Source organism: Chiloscyllium plagiosum, chromosome 18 (assembly GCF_004010195.1).
Source record: "Chiloscyllium plagiosum isolate BGI_BamShark_2017 chromosome 18, ASM401019v2, whole genome shotgun sequence".
Taxonomy (NCBI): domain Eukaryota; kingdom Metazoa; phylum Chordata; class Chondrichthyes; order Orectolobiformes; family Hemiscylliidae; genus Chiloscyllium; species Chiloscyllium plagiosum.
In genome coordinates this window covers 15,208,765-15,227,633 of record NC_057727.1, presented here as the reverse complement: position 1 = coordinate 15,227,633, position 18,869 = coordinate 15,208,765, and the positions used below count along the sequence as shown (strand labels likewise).

Sequence of the window (18,869 nt, the reverse complement as noted above, 5' to 3'; positions counted from 1 at the left end):
CCCATCTTATTAGTTTAAATCCTCCCGAGCAGCTCTAACAAATCTCCCCCCAGTATATTCAGGTGCAATCCGTCCTTCTTGTACAGGTCACTTCTACCCCTGAAGAGATTCCAATGATCCAAAAATGTGAATCCTTCTCCCATACACCAGCTCCTCAGCCATGTATGTATTCATCTGCTCTATCCTCCTATTCCTTTCCCTCACTAGCTTGTAGCACCGGGAGTATTACAGATATTACTATTCTTGAGGACCTCCTTTTTAAATTCCTGCCTAACTCTCCATATTCTTCCTTCAGAATCTCATCCTTTTCCCTTTCTATGTCATTGGTTCTAATGTGTACAATGACCTCCTGCTGGCCCGTCTCCCCCTTGAGAACATTCCGCACCCTCTCTGAGATATCCTTGATCCTGGCACCAGGGAGGCCACAGAAATATCTGTGCCTCGGACTAGAGAGTTCCCTAACACAATCGATCTTTACCATGATGTTACCAGTAAGAACAATTATCGAAGCACCAGTGAGGTCATGGAACACACAGAAAGCCGGGTAGCTCTTCCCAGGGACAGACCTTTACAGCCTGATTGGCAAAGCTTACCTTGTGCTGACACAGATACTAACTGTCTTATATTATATCTCCCCACCACAACCACCCCCGACCTAAGATCTTTTTCCGGTCATTCAATACTTCATACAGTCGCTTAATTAAGCAGGTTCATTACTATCCCAAATCCCTCGAGTCCTCAAATGTATAGGATCATTCAATTGGAGGCTTGTCTACCTATCCTGATCAAGTTATGCGTTGGACTGCAATTAAGTGTGTATCTATAATTTGAGGACAGTGGACTTGACTGTGGATCTCCTCTTGGAATTGATCTGGCCCTTGGCAGTAATCATTGAGTTCATCCCATTACGATGGTGATGAGTCATGATGCTCTCCTGAGACAAGGTTTGATTCCAGTGCATCATTCCTTCTAATGTGCTAATGCACTACCACCATTTTTGAATTGATATGTACTGCATAACTACACTACTATGTTGAGGTCTTTGATCTATGCTATTTAACTTTATTCCAACCCTGCCAAGTTTTTCGAGTAAAGCCATCTATTATAGTTGGTAGTATTGTTTTGTTCTTTCCAATATGTGTTTATTCTTAATCCATGAGACTTATACGTGGAGTCGATTACTTTTGGATGACAGAGAACTGAAATTTCTTTTACAGCTGATATAAAGCTAAGGCTTTTAGATTTCTCCCCATTAATAGCTCCATTGATAAATTACACTGGACTGCAGTGGAGTTGTAGAAAGTGAGGACTGCAGATGCTCGAGATCAAAGTCAAAAAACGTGGTGCTGGAAAAGCATAGCTGGTCAGGCAGCATTCGAGAAGCAGGAGAGTCGATATTTCAGGCATAAGGCGAAAGTAAGGACTGCAGATGCTAGAGATCAGTGTCAAGATTAGAGTGGTGCTGGAAAAGCACAGCAGGTCAGGCAACATCAAAGGAACAGGAAAATCGCTGTTTTGGGCAGGAGCCCTTCATCAGGAATGAGGCTGGGAGCCTCCGGAGTGGAGAGATAAATGGCAGGGGGGTGGGGCTGGGGAGAAGGTAGTAAAGAGTGCAATAGGTGGATGGAGATGGGGATAAAGGTGATAGGTCTGAGAGGAGAGTGGAACGGATAGGTGGGAAGGAAGATTGGCAGGTAGGACAGGTCATGAAGTGAGGGTGATGGTGATAGGTCAGATTAGAAGGTTGAGTGGATAGATGGGAAGGAAGATAGACAGGTAGGACAATTTAAGAGGGCAGAGCCTTGTTGAATGGTTGGATCTGGGATAAGGTGGGGGGAGGAGAGTTGAGGAAACTGGTGAAATTAGTGTTGGTACCATGTCGTTGGAGGGTCCAAAGCTGGAAGATGAGGCATTCTTTCTCCAGGCGTTGAGTGACTAGGATCTGGCGGTGGAGGAGGCCCAGGACTTGCATGTTCTTGACGGAGTGGGAGGGGGAATTGAAGTGATCAGCCACAGGTGTGTGTGGCCTGAAGATGTTCTTTGAAACGTTCTGCAAGTTGGCGTCCTGTCTACCCAATGCAGAGAAGACCACATCAAGATTAGCGGGCACAGTGGATGAGGTGTTTGGATGTGCAAGAAAATCTCTGCAAGATGTGGAAGGATCTTTTGGGGCCATGGATGGAGGTGAGTGGGGATGTGTGGGCACAGGTTTTATACCTCTTGCAGTTGTAAGGGAAGGTGCTGGGAGTAGAGGGTGAGTTGGTGGGGGGACTGTGCACCCGAGGGAGTCATGGAGGGAATGGTCTCTGCGGAATGCTGATAGGATTGTGGAGGGAAATATGTTTCTGGTGTTGGTGTCTGATTGTAGGTGATGGAAATGACGGAGGATGATGCGTTGTATCAGGAGATTGGTGGGGTGGAAAGGTGAGGATCAGGGGGGTTATATCCTTGTTGCGATTGGAGAGCTGGGGTTCAAAGATGGAGTTGCGGGAAGTGGAGGAAAGGTGCCTGAAGGGATTGTGGATCATGTGGGAGGGGAAATTACAGTCCTTAAAGTAGGAGGCCGTCTGGGAGTGGGGTAGTAGTTTAGTAAGACTTGAGAAGTCTGTATTCTTTTGTGCGAGGGTTTTGAATGTTTGTACTCTGTGTTTCCTTTCTTCCACTGTTTGGGAGGATACCTTGGTGAATTAATGACATGTTGGAACTCTGAATGGATCACAAAGTTCTCAAATGTCTTGTTGGCAAATTGTGGTCCATTATCAGACTGAACCACATCCAGGTTTCTATGAATAACAAATATTTTGTGTAGTGCTTTGACAACTGGGGCTATTGTACTGGAGTACAATTTCTTTACTTCAGTCCATTGGGAGTAATAGTTAACTATTATTAGGTACGGGATTCTGGATTAGTGGTGCTGGAAGAGCACAGCAGTTCAGGCAGCATCCGAGGGTACTGCTCCTTGGATGCTGCCTGAACTGCTGTGCTCTTCCAGCATCACTAATCCAGAATCTGGTTTCCAGCATCTGCAGTCATTGTTTTTACCTATTATTAGGTAAGGGCAGCCTTCAAACATAAGTTGATCACTCTCCATGTGTTCCCTTAGACTAGTGGGAAGGATTGTATGAATTATTTGCTCCTCGGATGCTGCCTGATCTGCTGTGCTTTTCCAGCACCACTCTAATCCAGACCCTGAATTATTTTCTTTGTAAGGCCGTAAGACACAGAATCACTATAGTGCAGAAGCAAACCATTCTGCCCATTGAGCCACACAGACCCATCCCCTACCCTATCCCTGCATAATCCACTTTGACTGCACACCCCTGAATACAATGGACAGTTTAGCATTGCCAATCCACCTAATGTGCACATCTTTGAACTGTGGGAGGAAACGAGAGGAAACCCATGGGGAGGGCCAAGGGTAAAATCGAACCCAGGATTCTGGTGTTGCAAGACAGAATTACTCACCACTGAGCCACTCTGCCATATGTCAGAGCATAAGTGGGCCATTCAGTCTATTGAGTCCATTCTGCCATTTAGTGAGATCTGATAATCCTCAATTCCATTCTTCTGCCTTTTCCCCATAACCCTTCATTCACTGACTTATTCAGGGAGTTATCTATCTCAGCCTTAAACATATTTAATGACCCAGCCTTGAGAGTCTTCTGAGTTAAAGAATTCCACAGATTCACCACACTCTGGGTGAAAGAATTCTGACCAAATCTGTCTTGAAGGTGCAACTCCTTACTCTGAGAATACGCCCTCCAGTCCTAGACTATCCCACAAAGGGGAACAACCTCTCCACATCTACCCTGTCAAGTCCCCAGAGAAACCTGTATGTTTCAATACCATCTCCTCTCATTCTTGAGTAATAAGCCCAACCTTTTCACGCTCTCCTCAGAAGAAAATCTCTCTTACTTGGGACTAACCGAGTGAACATTCTCTGGTGGCTACCAATGGCATATTCGCTTTGTGGCTAAGAATGATATATGATTGCGAATCCGTTATGAAACCTTCTACCTGCTTAGTGAGCTGGCCATCATATGGAAGCTCAAAGTCTAGCGCTATATTTGGTGTCCTTGAAGTATCTTGTCAAGGACATTGTTTCATAGCGAGGAAGGGATAATGAGTCTGTCACTAAAAACCAATAAGTCAATAGTGAAATGTTGTCTGTGTTAGAAATAGATTTTTATAATTAAGGCACTGAGTTTCTTTTCTGGATAGACTGTACAGTTCTGATGTATGGCAAGACATTCAGCATGGAGAAAGTGAGGACTGCAGATGCTGGAGATCAGAGCTGAAAAATGTATTGCAGGAAAAACGCAGCAGGTCAGGCAGCATCCAAGGAGCAAGGAGCAGGAGAATCGACGTTTCGGGCATAAGCCCTTCTTCAGGAACGTCGATTCTCCTGCTCCTTGGATGCTGCCTGACCTGCTGCGCTTTTCCAGCAACACATTTTTCAAGACATTCAGCATGCTTTTTCTGCTTGTCTCTGAGCAGTTTAAGCTTAGGTTGTGTTGTTGGCCATGATATTCTTGCTGTTTGAGTTTTCCTGATGTAAGATTCCCAACAGTCATTCTGGAGAGAATACTTGATAATGCCTGCAATTTTCTTGACACATTTTGGTCATATATGCAATTCTCATGACATGAAAACAAAACTGGTGTATTCATAAAGACATTTTTGCAAGTTATTTTTCATCAATTTTAGAACCATTGATTTACAATTGGTTTTTATAAGAACTTATGAGACCCAGTATGTAATCTCTCATGGGCCCAAGTGCTTCCTTTTCAGTCATTTGCATTTTGATTTTCTGTATCAGATAATGTTTGGGAAGCATAACATCATGGTTTTCATAGCATCTTATAATAAATGCTAGGAGAATAACTGTGGTTGAGATATCTGCAGCAAAAGTAGTCAGGATGGTAAAGGGCCAAGATATTGGAGAAAGTCAGCATTTTATGAACCTTCTCTTTTTAATGTGAATCCCAACACTAGTTTTGACCGTTTATGAGTAAATGTCTCAAGGTTTTGGTTGTGTTTGTCAAATAGCATAAACATTTTCATAACTGATTTACGATTCCTAGAAGTCTGAATTTGGAGTGGGAAATTCTTTCACTGTCTGTGTTTTTGTCCATTTTTGTCAACAATATCTCCCAGTAATTGGATAGAGTCTTTAGGGAATTCACATTTCCCATTGATTGGGGGCCTTGCTATCTGCAACCTTTTCCTGATTATTGTATGTACTGTTGGGTTATGAATTTCCATCATTTCTACATGGCTCGAAATATTTGTTATTCATTCAGTAGACTTTGACAGTTGAGCCAGTATTTATTGCCCATCCCTTGAGAAGGTGGTGGTGAGCTGCCTCCTTGTACTACTGAATTGTTTTGGTGTAGTTATACCCACAACACAGTTAGGGAGGATTTGGGCCCAATAAAGGAATCGTGACATTTCCAAGTCAGGAGGGAAATTGCAGGTGGTGGTGTTTCCATGTGTGTTCTGCTCTTGTCCTTCCAAATGGCAGTGGTCATAAGTTTGGAAGGAGCTGTCTTAGCAGTACCATCTATATGGCATCTAACACCCTCCAATTCTTGTAGAATGCTTGACATAGTCAGTTTGATGATATCTGGAGGCGAAGCAATTCTAAAGGGCAATCTGTTGAAATAATATCTTCCAAAGAAAGTGACGAATATGGCAGAGAGTTTGGACTTGTCATCTACTGGAATGTAGCAGAAACTAGACCTAGAAATTGGAGGTGTCGTGGCCAGCAAAGAAAATTATCTCAGAATAAAATGGGATCTTGATTCAATGGGCCAATGGGCTGTGGAGTTACAGATGGAGTTTAATTTAGGTTAATGTGAGGTGCTGCATTTTGGAAAGGAAATTAGGGCAGGACTTATACACTTAATGGTAAGGTCCTGGGGAATGTTGCTGAACAAAGAGACCTTGGAGTGCAGGTTCATAGTTCCTTGAAAGTAAAGTTGCAGGTAAGTAGGATATTGAAGACGGCGTTTGGTATGCTTTCCTTTATTGGTCAGAGTATTGAGTACAGGAGTTAGGAGGTCATATCGTGGCCGTACATATCATTGGTTAGGCCACTTTTGGAATATTGTGTGCAATTCTGGTTTCCTTCCTATCGGAAGGATGTTGTGAAACTTGAAAGGGTTCAGATTTACAAGGATGCTACCAGGGTTATAGGATTTGATCTATAGGGAGAGGTTGAGTAGTTTGGGGCTGTTTTCCCTGGAGCATTGGAGGCTGAGGGGTGACCTTATAGAGGTTTATAAAATCATGAGGGGCATGGATCATGTAAGTAGACAAGGTTCTTTCCCTGGGGTGGTAGAGTCCAGAATTAGAGGACACAAGCTTAGGGTGAGAGGGGAAAGATTTAAAAGGGACCTAAGGGGCAACCTTTTCATACTGAGGATGGTGCATGTATGGAATGAGCTGCCAGGGGAAGCGGAGCAGGCTGGTACAATTACAACATTTAAAAGGCGTCTGGATGGGCACATGAATAGGAAGGGTTTAGTGAGATATGGGCCAAGTGCTGCCAAATGGGACGAGATTAATTTAGGATATCTGGTTGGCATCGAGGAGTTGGATCGAAGGGTCTCTTTCCATGCTGTCCATCTTTATGACTTTATGAATCGAATTAGAATAAGGTTTTATTGTCACATGTACGCAAGTATAGGGATATAGGAGTACTGTTAAAAGTGTACAAAGTCACCATTCCCAGCACCATCATAGGCACAAAACTAACTAGGTACAAAACCTTACATACAAAATCCAAAAATAAAGAAATAAATTAGAAGTTCAACATTACAGTCCTTCCTTAGCCATTGGCCTGAAGTCGCTCCACACCGGCTGTTCTTCCCGAGAGGGCTCACTATCCCTGCACAGCTGACCACTGTCCGGACTCTCCAACCCCTTCACCGCTGACCACCGTCTGTACTCTCCATCCCCTTCACCGCTGACCACTGTCCGAACTCTCCATCCTCTGCACCGCTGACCAACATCTGGACTCTCCAAACCCTTCACCGCTGATCACCATCCAGACTCTCCACCCCCTTCACCGCTGACCACCGTCTGGACTTTCCATCCCCTTCACCACTGACCACCGTCTGGACTTTCCATCCCCTTCACCGCTGACCACCGTCTGGACTCTCCATCCCCTTCACCGCTGACCACCGTCTGGACTTTCCATCGCCTTCACCGCTGACCACTGTCCGAACTCTCCATCCCCTTCACCGCTGACCACCGTCTGGACTTTCCATCTCCTTCACCGCTGACCACCATCTGGACTCTCCACCCCTCCACCGATGACAATTGTCCGAACTCTCCATCCTCTTCACTGCTGACCATTGTCTGAACTCTCCATCCCCTTCACCGCTGACCATTGTCCGAACTCTCCATCCCCTTCACACTGACCATTGTCCAAACTCTCCATCCCCTTCACGCTGACCATTGTCCGAACTCTCCATCCCCTTCACCGCTGACCACCATCAGAACTCTCCATCCACTTCATTGCTGACCATTGTCTGAACTTTCCATCCCCTTCACCGCTGACCACCGTCCGAACTCTCCACCCCTCCACCGCTGACGACCGTCCAAACTCTCCATCCCCTTCACCGCTGAGGTGGATTATTGCAGTCACTGCCTTATTGAATTGTGTAAGATTAATGCATTTCCGGTTTAAGAATCCATAAACAGGACTGTCCCAGCAGACCCTCTGTTTCTGCCTGCTTCTGCCCCACAGAATACATCTTCGACCTCGCATCAATTATCTTGTCCCAGGGTCCCATCTGTTTCCACTACACAGTGATTCCTCTGACACTTTACGTGAGTTTCAGAGTTTCCAGTTTCCCGGCTCCAGCCACCTCCTCTTTACCATGGATGTGCCATCTCTTTACACATCCTTCCCCTATAAGGATGGTCATGATGTGGAGGAGTGGTGTTGGACAGGGGTGGACAAAGTCAGAAGTCACACGACACCAGGTTATAGTCCAACAGGTTTATTTGAAACCACAAGCTTTCAGTACAATGCTCCAAAAGTTCTAGCTCCACCTATCATACACTCCTCCCCTCCCTTGTCCACCTTCCACAAGGATCATTTCCTCTGGGACACCCTGGTCCACTCCCAACGCACCCCACAGCCCAATGGCACCTTTCCCTGCAACTGCAGGAGGTGTAACACTTAATCGCTTACTTCCTCCCTCCTCAGTATGCAAGGGCCTAAGCACATCCTTTAGATAAAGCAGCGCTTTACCTCCATTTCACTCAACCTCGTCGGATGCTGCCTGAATTGCTGTGCTCTTCCAGCACCACTGATCCAGAATCTGGTTTCCAGCATCTGCAGTCATTGTTTTTACCTCTTTTCACTCAACCTAGTCAACTGCATTTGCTGCTCACAATGTGGTCTCCTCTACATTGGGGAAACAAAGCATAGACTGGGCGATCACTTCGCAGAACACCTACATTCTGCTCAAAGAAGAAAGACCCTTAGCTTCCAGTTGCCTGCCACTTTAAGACACCACCCTGTTCCCTGGCCAACATCTCTGTCTCAGGCTCGCTGCAGCACTCCTTTGTTGTTCTTGCTGAAGAACAACACCTCATTTTCCCCTTGGGAAACCTACAGCCTCCTGAGCTCAATATTAAGTTCAACAACTTTAGGGCTTGAGCTACTCCCATGTCTTTACCTAAACCCCATTTTCCAGACATTGTTATCACATAATCTGCTATTACACACAACTCATTGTTAGCCACTGGATTAGTGGTGCTGGAAGAGCACAGCAGTTCAGGCAGCATCCAAGGAGCAGCCACTGACAGTCCCTACTAATAGCTATTCATTGTCCTAGACTAACTGTTATCCACTCCTTTACCTGTCCAACTGCTCTCCTCTCTCTTTGGGTTCTAGCTCCACCTATCATATACTCCTTACCCTCTTGCCCCACCCTATCTTCTGCATAAAGATCAACATTTTCTGAGCAACCATCAGTCCTGAGAAAGGGTCACTGGATTTAACTCTGATTTCTCTGCACAGATGCTGAGAGACCTGCTGACATTTTGCTTCTAGTTAAATTGCATCTAAGCTACATGTTGTCTCATGTGAGACATCAGGTTCAACTTAAGAAAAGTATAACCTGAGCTCTAGTTAGGTCACACTACCCAACTTTTGAAGAACACGTGGAAAATAAATTAACATCTCCCAAAATAACTTCCAAGAAAAGTTCTTTGTATGCTGAAAGGCAGAGCTTATTTTGTGAAATCAAAAACCCATTCAGGTACTAATTTGCCTTATTATAACAATGTTAGCCTGTTCTTGCTGGCTACCTCTCTGCCAGATGACTAGTCAATTTGTTGTAAGCTTACATTGCAACCACACATCTGAAACAAACCCTCATTTTCATTGTACAGAGTGTCTAAGCTGTCAAACTCCTCTGTCTCTACTCCAACTATCACTATTTTTTGATCTGGACAAAAGATAGAAGCCTTGACCACACCAGTTCTCAGTTTAGTGCTGTTGGAAAGTGCCATGCCATAATTTATTTTTATTCTCTCAGGGGACATAGGAGTTGCGAGCTGACCAGCATTTTATAGCCTGTTCCTAGTTGCCCTTGAGAATGTGGTGAGCTGGCTTCTCAAACTGCTTCAGGTAACATCCTGTAGATTGCCCCACAATGCCCTCAGGGAGGGCATTCCAAGGTTTCGATCCAGCAACAGTGAAGAAACAGTAATAAAATTCCAAGTCAGGATGATGAGTGGCTTGGAGGGAAACTTGAAGGTGATGGTGTTCCCATGTAACTGCTATCCTTGGCCTTCTAGATGGAAGTGGTTATGGGTTTCGAAAGTGCTGTGTATTTCTGGTGTGAAATCTTTGGTGTATTTCTGAAATGCATTTTGTACATTGCTGCTACTGCATTGGTGGTGAAGGGAATGAACAATTGTGGATATGATAGCAATGAAACATGCTGTTTTGTCCTGGATGGTGTCGAGCTTTTTGAGTGTTGTTGGAGCTGCACCCATCCAGGCAAGTGGAAAGTATTCCATCACAATCCTGACTTGTGCCTTGTATATGGTGGACAGGCTTTGGGTAGTCAAGAGGTGAGATACTCATTACAGGATTCCTGGCCTCTGATCTGCTCTGTGTTTATGTGAGTCCAGTTGAGTTTCTGGTCAAAGTAACACCTAGTATATAGATTATGGAGGATTCAGTGATGGTAACACTGGTCAATGCCAAGGGAGAAGATGGTTAGAATGTCACTTATTGGTGATGGTCATTGCGTGGTATTTGTGCCGTGCTAATATTAATTGTCATTTGTCAGCTGAAGCCTGAATGTTGTCCAGATCCTGTTTCATTTGAACATGGTCTGCTTCAGTATCTGAGGAGTCACAAATGGTGCTGAATATAATGCAATCATTATCAAGTATCCCCACTTCTGACCTTATGATGGAGGGAAGGTTTTTGATGAAGCAGCTGAAGATGGTTGGGCCCAGGATACTTCTCTGGGAAACACTTGCAGAGGTATCCTGGAACTGAGATGACTGGCGTCCAATAACCACTACCATCTTCCTTTGTGCCAGGTATAACTCCAACCAGCAGCGTGTTTGCCTCTGATTTCCATTGATTCCAGTTTTGCTCAGGCTCCTTGATGCCACAAATGGTCAAATGCAACCTTGATGTCAAGGACTGTCACTTTCACCTTACCTCTAGAAGTCTATGTTTGAAGCAAGGCTGTAATGAGATCAGAAGCTGAGTGACCCTGGCAGAATCCAAACTGGGTGTCACTGAGCTGGTTATTGCTGAGCAGGTGCTGCTTGATAACACTGTTGATGACACAGTCCATCATTTTACTGGAGCAGTAGTTGGCCAAGTTGGATTTGTCCTGTTTTTTTTGTGGACAGGATATACCTGGTCAATTTTCTACATTGTTAGGTAAATGTCAGTGGCTCTGAGTGCAGAAAAGTCTTCTATTCTAATGCCTGAATGTTGTCAGGGCCATAGCCTTTGCACTATCCATTGCTTCCACCATTTGTTGATATCATCTGGAGTGAATTGAGTTTGCCAAATCCTGGAATCTATGATGTTATGAACTACTGGAGGACACCCAGATGGATCATCCACCTGGTACTTCTGATTGAAGATCGTTGTGAATGCTTCTGCCTTAACATTTGCACTGATTTGTGGAGCCCTCCTCCAGTGAGTTGTTTAATTGCTACCACCATTCATGACTGGATGTGATAGGACTGCAGAGCATAGATTTGATCTGTTGGTTCTGGGAAGCTTAGCTCTACAATTCAGTTTTCAGTGCCGCTCCTGGTGTGCCCTCCTACAATTGCTAGGGCTAATTTCCTAGCTTGATGGTAATGGTAGAGTGGGGATTTGCCAGATCATGAGGTTGTAGATTGTGCTGGTGTACACTTCTGCTGAAGTTGATGGCCCACAGTACCTCATGGATGCCCAGTTTTGACTTGGTAGTCGTGTTCAAAGTCTGTCCAATTTAGCACAGTGATAGTGCCACAGTACACGATGGATGGTATTCTCAATGTGAAGGTGGGACTTTGTCCGTATGAAGACTATGTAGTGGTCACTCTTACTGATACTATCATGGCCAGATGCATCTGCAGCTGGCCAATTGGTAAGGATGGGGTCAAGTATGTTGATTCCTGCAGACCCAGTCTAGCAGCTGCGTCCTTAAGGATCCAACCAACTCAATCAATCGTGTAGCTGCCACACCACTCTTGATGGACATTGAAGACCCCTATCAAGGATATATTTTGTGCCCTTTCCGCCCTCAGTGCTTCCTCCAATTATTGTTCGACACAGAGATGTTCTGATTCATTACCTGAGGGAGGATTGTATCTGCAGCTTTCTTTACCCATGTTTAACCTGATGCCATGAGACTTCATGAGGTTCAGGACTCCCAGGGCAACTCCCTCCTGAGTCTATACCATTATACTACTAGCAGAGATGCCAATGAGACAGGACATATCCAGGGATGGCGATGGTGGTGTCTGGGACATTGGCTGTAAGGTATAATTCTATGAGTACGTCTGGGTCAGATTGTTGCTTGACAACTCTCCAAATTTTGACACTAGCCCCCAGCTGTTAGGAAGGAGGACTTTTCAGGTCCAACAGGGCTGTTCTTGCTGTTGTCATTTCCTGTGTCCAGTTAAAATCAGGTGGTCCGTCTGGTTTCATTTCTTTGTTGAGACTCCATAGCGATAAATACAACTGAGTGGCTTGCTAGGCCATTCACAGGGCATTTGAGGGTAACCACAATGCTGTAGGTCTGGAGTCATGTGTAAGCCAAAGTAGGTGAGAATGGCAGATTTCTTCCCTTAAAGGGCATTAGTGAATCAGATGGGCTTTTCCAGCAACTGGCAGTGGTTTGATAGTCATCATTAAATTCTTAATTTCGGATTTTGTTTCAAATTGAATTCAAATTCCACAATTCAAAGTCTGGTCGCTAGAGCATCAGCTGAGTTTTCTGGAATAATAGTCTAGCAGTAATACCACAAGGCTCCTGCATCCCCTGTGATGCTGTAGTTGCTTGAATGGCCCATGGTATGAGACCACACAAATTATCAATCAACTTGACAGTGACATATAGTGGTAATTTTAAAGACTAGGTGGTAACAAACATAGAGATATTTAAAATCCATTTATTAATCCTTCTTTCATTTTTCTGTTCAGCTTCAAAGGTCGTTTACTCTGGCTTCACTAGAGTAGCCCTTTAATTCTGAATGCTTCCACAGTATGCTGTTCTATTTATTCCTATTAGCTTTCCACTCCCTGTCTTTTTATAAAATCTCTGACCATCTCCCTTTAATTTCTTTGTATGTATGTGTCTCATTTTATATCATGCTTTTTTTTCCTATTGGCTTTGAATTAATTCTCATTTCCCCTTCCCCCACCTCACCCTAGTTCCAAACTTCCAGCTCAGCACTGTCCCCATGACTTGTCCGGACTTGTCCTACCTGCCTATCTCCTTTTCCACTATCCACTCCACCCTCTCCTCCCTGACCTATCACCTTCTTTCCAGCATCTGCAGTCATTGTTTTTGCCTCTTTGAATTATTTCTGACTTAGTTTCTACCTCTGCCTCTATGTCTTTTCTTGTCTATATGTGCATTGTGTCTCTCTAAATTCCTTTCCCCTTCTTTCTCCCTAGTTAAATAAAACAAGTACACAATAATCCATTCTATTCTACATTGCATACCACTGTTGCTGATCAGTCCTTGCCTTTGTCTGAATAATTGAGTTTCTTTATTGCTGCTGTGAGTTTATTTAAATTGGATCCACTTGTTTTTGAAAGGTTGTGGATGAATAGAGCTGGTTGCAGCTTTGCATTAATGTATTATTTGCACCAGTTCGCTTTCTCTGGAAAATCAGGTTTTGTAATGACGTAATTAACAGAGGATTGCCTTTCCACCTGTACCAATTCTACCAGCAACAGGAAGAACTGCTATTCCAGCCTAACATTGTGAGGGAAAAAGACAGTTTAAGGGAGAAATTAGATTCCCTACAGTATGGAAACAGGCCCTTCGGCCCAACAAGTCCACACCGACCCTCCAAAGAGTAACCCACCCAGACCCATTTCCCTCTGACTAATGTGCCTAACACTACGGGCAATTTAGCAATTCACCTCACCTGCACATCTTTGGGCTGTGGGAGGAAACTGGAGCACCCAGAGGAAACCCACGCAGACACGGGGAGAATGTGCAAACTCCACAGAGACAATCACTCGAGGCTGGAATCAAACCTGGAACCCTAGTGCTGTGAGGCAGTATTGCTAACCACCGTGCCACCCCCTACTGTAAATAGACAAGAGGAGGAAAAGGTATGGAAACAGACAAATTCAGGTTGTTCTGCTATAATGTGCATTTCATTAACGTGAATTCGCCATAACGCAATTGACGAATTGGGGACACTGTTTCCAAAGCGCAAACTTTGCAAGTGTGTCTTGATTGTAATGTGATTCCAGCCTGATTAGTATACATGATGCTGCTATTAGGCAATTCTCTTATAACACAGGATTGCATGAGAACGGAACTGCCACGTTATAGCAGAACTGACTGTACTTACAAATGAGTGCACACACACTTTGCAAAACCAGAGGAAAAAGGAAGATGGACAAAAAGGGACACGCACATACAAAAACGATGAGGAGATAAAAAAAAAAGAGATGACAAGAAGAAGACAAGTGAGAAGGAGAAAACCACACACTTTTCCTGAAAAGATTACTGAAGCACAACAGCTAGGACAAGACAGAGACAAGTGAATAAATAGGAAAGAAGTTAAGAACAAAGCAAGAGAGTGAAAATAACTGGAGCATGTAAGAGAAATACAATTTTACAAAGACTCAAATGAGGAAGTAAAGGGCAAGTGTTACTCAAACAGGCAAAGGATGAAAGGAAAAGTGAGAGCCAGGGAAAGAGAAAATTAATGGTCACTAACCTCTCAATATGGACCGAAAGCACTAGCTTTCGGAGTGCCGCTCCTTCATCAGGTGGTTGTGGAGTAGAAGACCGTAGGACACAGAATTTATAGCAAAGGTTTATAGTGTGATGTAACTGAAATTATACATTGAAAAACAATCTAGGTCTTTTTTTAATTTATAGCTTCAGTTACATCACACAATAAACTTTTGCTATAAATTCTGAGTCCTATGATCCTATACTCCACAACCACCTGATGAAGGAGCAGCGCTCTGAAAGCTAGTGCTTCCAAATAAACTTGTTTGACTATAACTTGGTATTGTGTGATTTTTAACTATGGACATCATGACAGATATATTGATGAGTTTGAGGACATGTAGGCTTTATTTTTCACAGAACAGTAAGGGTGCATGTAGCCTGCAAACTATAGAACAGAAACATGAAAATCTATCGTGGATATTGGAAATCTGAGAATTTCAAACCCTCCAAACCCTTTCTATTCATATACCCATCTAGATTCCTCTTAAATGTTGCAATTGTACTTGCCACCACCACTTCCTCTGGCAGCTCATTCCATACATGTACCACCCTCTGAGTGAAAAGGTTGCCCCTTAGGTGTCTTTTATATCTTTCCCCTCTCACCCTAAACCTGTGCCCTCTAGTTCTGGACTCCCCGACTGCTATCCATGCCGCTCATGATTATATAAACTTCTATAAGGTCACCCCTCAGCCTCCGATGCTGCAGGGAAAACAGCCCTAGCCTATTCAACCACCCCTAGAGCTCAAATCCTCCAACCCTGGCAACATCCTTGTAAATCTTTTCTGAACCCTGTAAAGTTTCACAACATCTTTCTGATAGGAAGGAGACCAGAATTGCATGCAATATTCCAACAGTGGCTTAACCAATGTCCTGTACAGCCGCAACATGACCACCCAACTCCTGTACTCAATACTCTGACCAATAAAGGAAAGCATACCAAATGCCTTCTTCACTATCTTACCTACCTGCGACTTTATTTAACACCCACAGTGTTATTATGAAGGGAGATCCAGGTTTTTGACTCAGTGCCAGTAAAGGAGCGGCAGTATAGTTGCAAGTCAGGATGATTTTTTTAAAAACTAGCCTCTCCTTAAATATAGTCAATGGATAAATGGAGCCAAGGCTTTTTCTGTGTTTCACGTACTAAACTTGCTTCATCGATAATATGAGCATTTCTTTAAGTCATACACATCTGTGTGAGTAGTGAAAAAAGTTACCTTTGACACTCTTAAAGCATCGTACCAAACTGAGGAATACAAACTAAAACAATAACTTCAGTCATTGAAAATCTGAAACTAAAACAGAAATTGCTAAAGAACTCAGTGTGATAGTGGAGGCAGCAGACAAGTCAGCAATTTAAGTGCAAGTCTTGATCGCTTTGCCCCTCTTTCTTTTAATTTCAAAAAATGTACTTTATTCTTAAAAAAAATCTTTGTACAGTCATAAACACAGTTCGATTCTGTATGGTAGCATATGAAGAAAGCAAACAATCATTAGAGTTTGACTCCATCCAAACAAACCAAGGGCACTCCTACCATGAACCAGATTATACTTACATGCATTTGAGGCACCAGGAGGGTCCAACAACTGAACAGACCTCCATTTCATTTCAGCAAGACCTCAGACAGTGGTCTTTCCCCACCGTGCCTTGGTGACAGCTGCCCCAAGCTTTAGTGCCTCCCTCAGCACATAGTCCTTGAGCTTGGAATGTGCCAGTCTGCAACACTAGTTTGGGATTAACGCTGGAAGACCAACAGATTTCAGGCAGACCAAAGAGCATCTTTCACCGAGTTGATGGTCCTCTCGGTGGAGCTGATGTTTGTCTCGGTGTGCGTACCAGCGAACAGACCGTAGAGCACGGAAATGCCTGGGTTAAATCTTGACAACAACCACTGCATCTTTCTCCAGGCTTCGTTTCCAAAGGCATGTTCCTCAAGGAGATGTGTGACCGTTTCAATCTTCACAGCCGCTTCAAGGGCAGCATGTGGTGGTGCACCTGTTTTCTTTCACCTGTTTTCTTTCAATAACAGGGAATGACAAAGTTCCTATGCTCAATGTGACAAATGTGTTCAAATCCACACCCAGAATGAGGGTGACCAGACAGAAAAATGCTGCCCCTGTATATGAGTGCGAGAGAATCAGTGAGGAACTGCATCTTCAATCACTGATTACGATTCTGTCCTGTTGCTTGTATTGCTGGTTGGATAGGGGTATTGCTGAGTTTGAGTTTCAGACAATCGGGGCTCATGGTGTAGCGGTGTTGCTTCTAGAGCTGCGAGCTTTCCTGCCATCCTTCCACCTAGTGCTAGTTTGAATTTTGCTGTTGAGATGCGAGTGAATGCATTATTTGTTTTTTTTTTGGCATGTAAACATGGGGGAGCCTGAAAATAGTGCCTGGAACAGTCAGAACTATAATGACATTGCATATACGCAACCTGTGTATGCTAGCGGAAAAACATATTTGCATCTCTCGTTTCCTTGAGGCTATAACCTCAGGATTCAGATCAGATTTTCTTTCTTAATTTTGCTTTGCCTTCTCACAATGTTAATGCTGTTTATTGATCATGCACAGGCTTAAAAAGTCCTGTCAAGTATAAAGGAAACCTGATATTTAACCTGGTAAATAACAATGTTATAGTTTATTTTGTGTGGGAGGTGGCAACAATAAATCCCATGGCTGCTGAGTGAGTGGGGTTGAGAGGAATACTGGGTATCATTAAGGATATTTACCTCTAAATAATGTAACAATAACCATTTGTGAATGCCACCTTTTTAAACATACCTCTGTACGTAAACTTTTGTAAGGCTGCTTGTTGCAATGGTAGTGTCCTGATCTCTGGGCCTGAAGGCCCTGGTTCAAGTCTTACCTGGTCCAGAGGTTTGTTATAATACATCTGAACAGGTTTTTTTTTTATTTAGATTCCCTACAGTGTGGAAACAGGCCCTTCGGCCCAACCAGTCCACACCGACCCTCCGTAGAGTAACCCACCCAGACCCATTTCCCTATAAGAATGCACCTACTACTATTAGCAGTTTAGCATGGCCAATTCACCTGGCCTGCAGGAGGAAATCCACACAGACACGGGGAGAATATGCAAACTCCAGAAAGAGAGAGTCGCCCGAGGCTGGAATTGAACCTGGGACCCTGGTGCTGTGAGGCAGCAGTGCTAACCACTGAGCCCTGGTTGATGAAAAACAACTGTAGAGTTCTGTAATTGTGTTGTCTTCTCTTTCTAAAGAAGGAAACCCTAGAAAGATTCAACACCAATGTAATAAAACAGATTGGTGAGAATCAGAATGGTGCTTGTGGTGGGGCAGAAATTGGTTTTGCCCTTTGTGTGTTGACTGTTCAGGACCATAATGCTTACCTTTTTATTGCGTCTACATCAAATGCATTAAATGAGAATACTGTCTGTTATATAGTAGGAACAGAAGTGAGGTTAATGTAAGAAACTCAGGTAAACTAGGATTTTAGAAATAACTTGGATTTATATAGCACCTTGCACTAGGTTATTGGAGGTCAGTCATCTCAGCTTCAGGAGTTCCTCAGGGTAATGCCCTAAGCCCAACCATTCAGCTGCTTAATTAGTTACCTTCCAACTGTCATAAAGTCAGAAGTGGGGATGTTTGATGATTTCACAATGTTGAGCATCGTTTGTGCTTCCTTAGATACTGAAGCAGTTGATATTCAAATGCAGCAAGATCTGGGCAATATTCAGACTTGGGCTGACAAGTGACAAGTAACATTTAGTCAGAGTCCTACAGCACGGAGACAGGCCTTTTGGCCCAAACTAGTCCATGCTGATCGAAATGTCCAACCATGCTAACCTCATTTCCCTGAACTTGGCCCATATCCTTCATTTATTTGTCCAAAAGCCTTTTAAATGTTGTAAATATACCAGTCTCAACCACTTCTTTTGGCACCTCATTCCATATGAGTACCACACTCTGTGTATAAAATCTGCCCTTCAGGTTCACTCATTCTTTCCTCTCTAACCTTAAACTGATGCCATCTAGTCCTTGACTTCCCAACCCTGGGAAAAAGATTGAGTGCATTCACCCCATCCATGTCTGTCATGATCTTATACACTTCTATAAGTCCCCCCTCAGTTTCCTACGCTCTAAAGAAAAAAAAGCCTTAGCTTGTCCAACGTCTCCCTGTAACTCAGACCATTGAGTCTTGGCAACATCCTTGTAAATTTTTTCTGCACACTTCCCAGTTTGATAACTTCCTATAGCAAGGTGACCAAAACTGAACACAATACTCCAAGTGTGGCCTCACCAACGCCTTGTACATCTGCAAGATAACTTCCCAACTTCTATACTCAGTGCTGAAGGCCAGTGTGCCAAAAGCTTTTTCACTGCCGTGTCTACCTTTGACTCCACTTTCA

At 43.7% G+C, this 18,869-nt stretch overlaps 1 protein-coding gene across 1 annotated transcript in view; it reads left to right on the top strand.

The window, feature by feature from the left end:
* The first annotated feature begins 2,153 nt into the window (after nucleotides 1–2,153).
* The window catches only part of LOC122558870, a 57,688-nt gene continuing 40,972 nt past the window's right edge, over nucleotides 2,154–18,869 (top strand). The window contains exon 1 of the mRNA XM_043707750.1: nucleotides 2,154–2,184. Within this exon, the coding sequence (XP_043563685.1) occupies nucleotides 2,175–2,184 (10 nt within the window). The 5' untranslated portion in view covers nucleotides 2,154–2,174. The remainder of the gene's footprint in view (nucleotides 2,185–18,869) is intronic.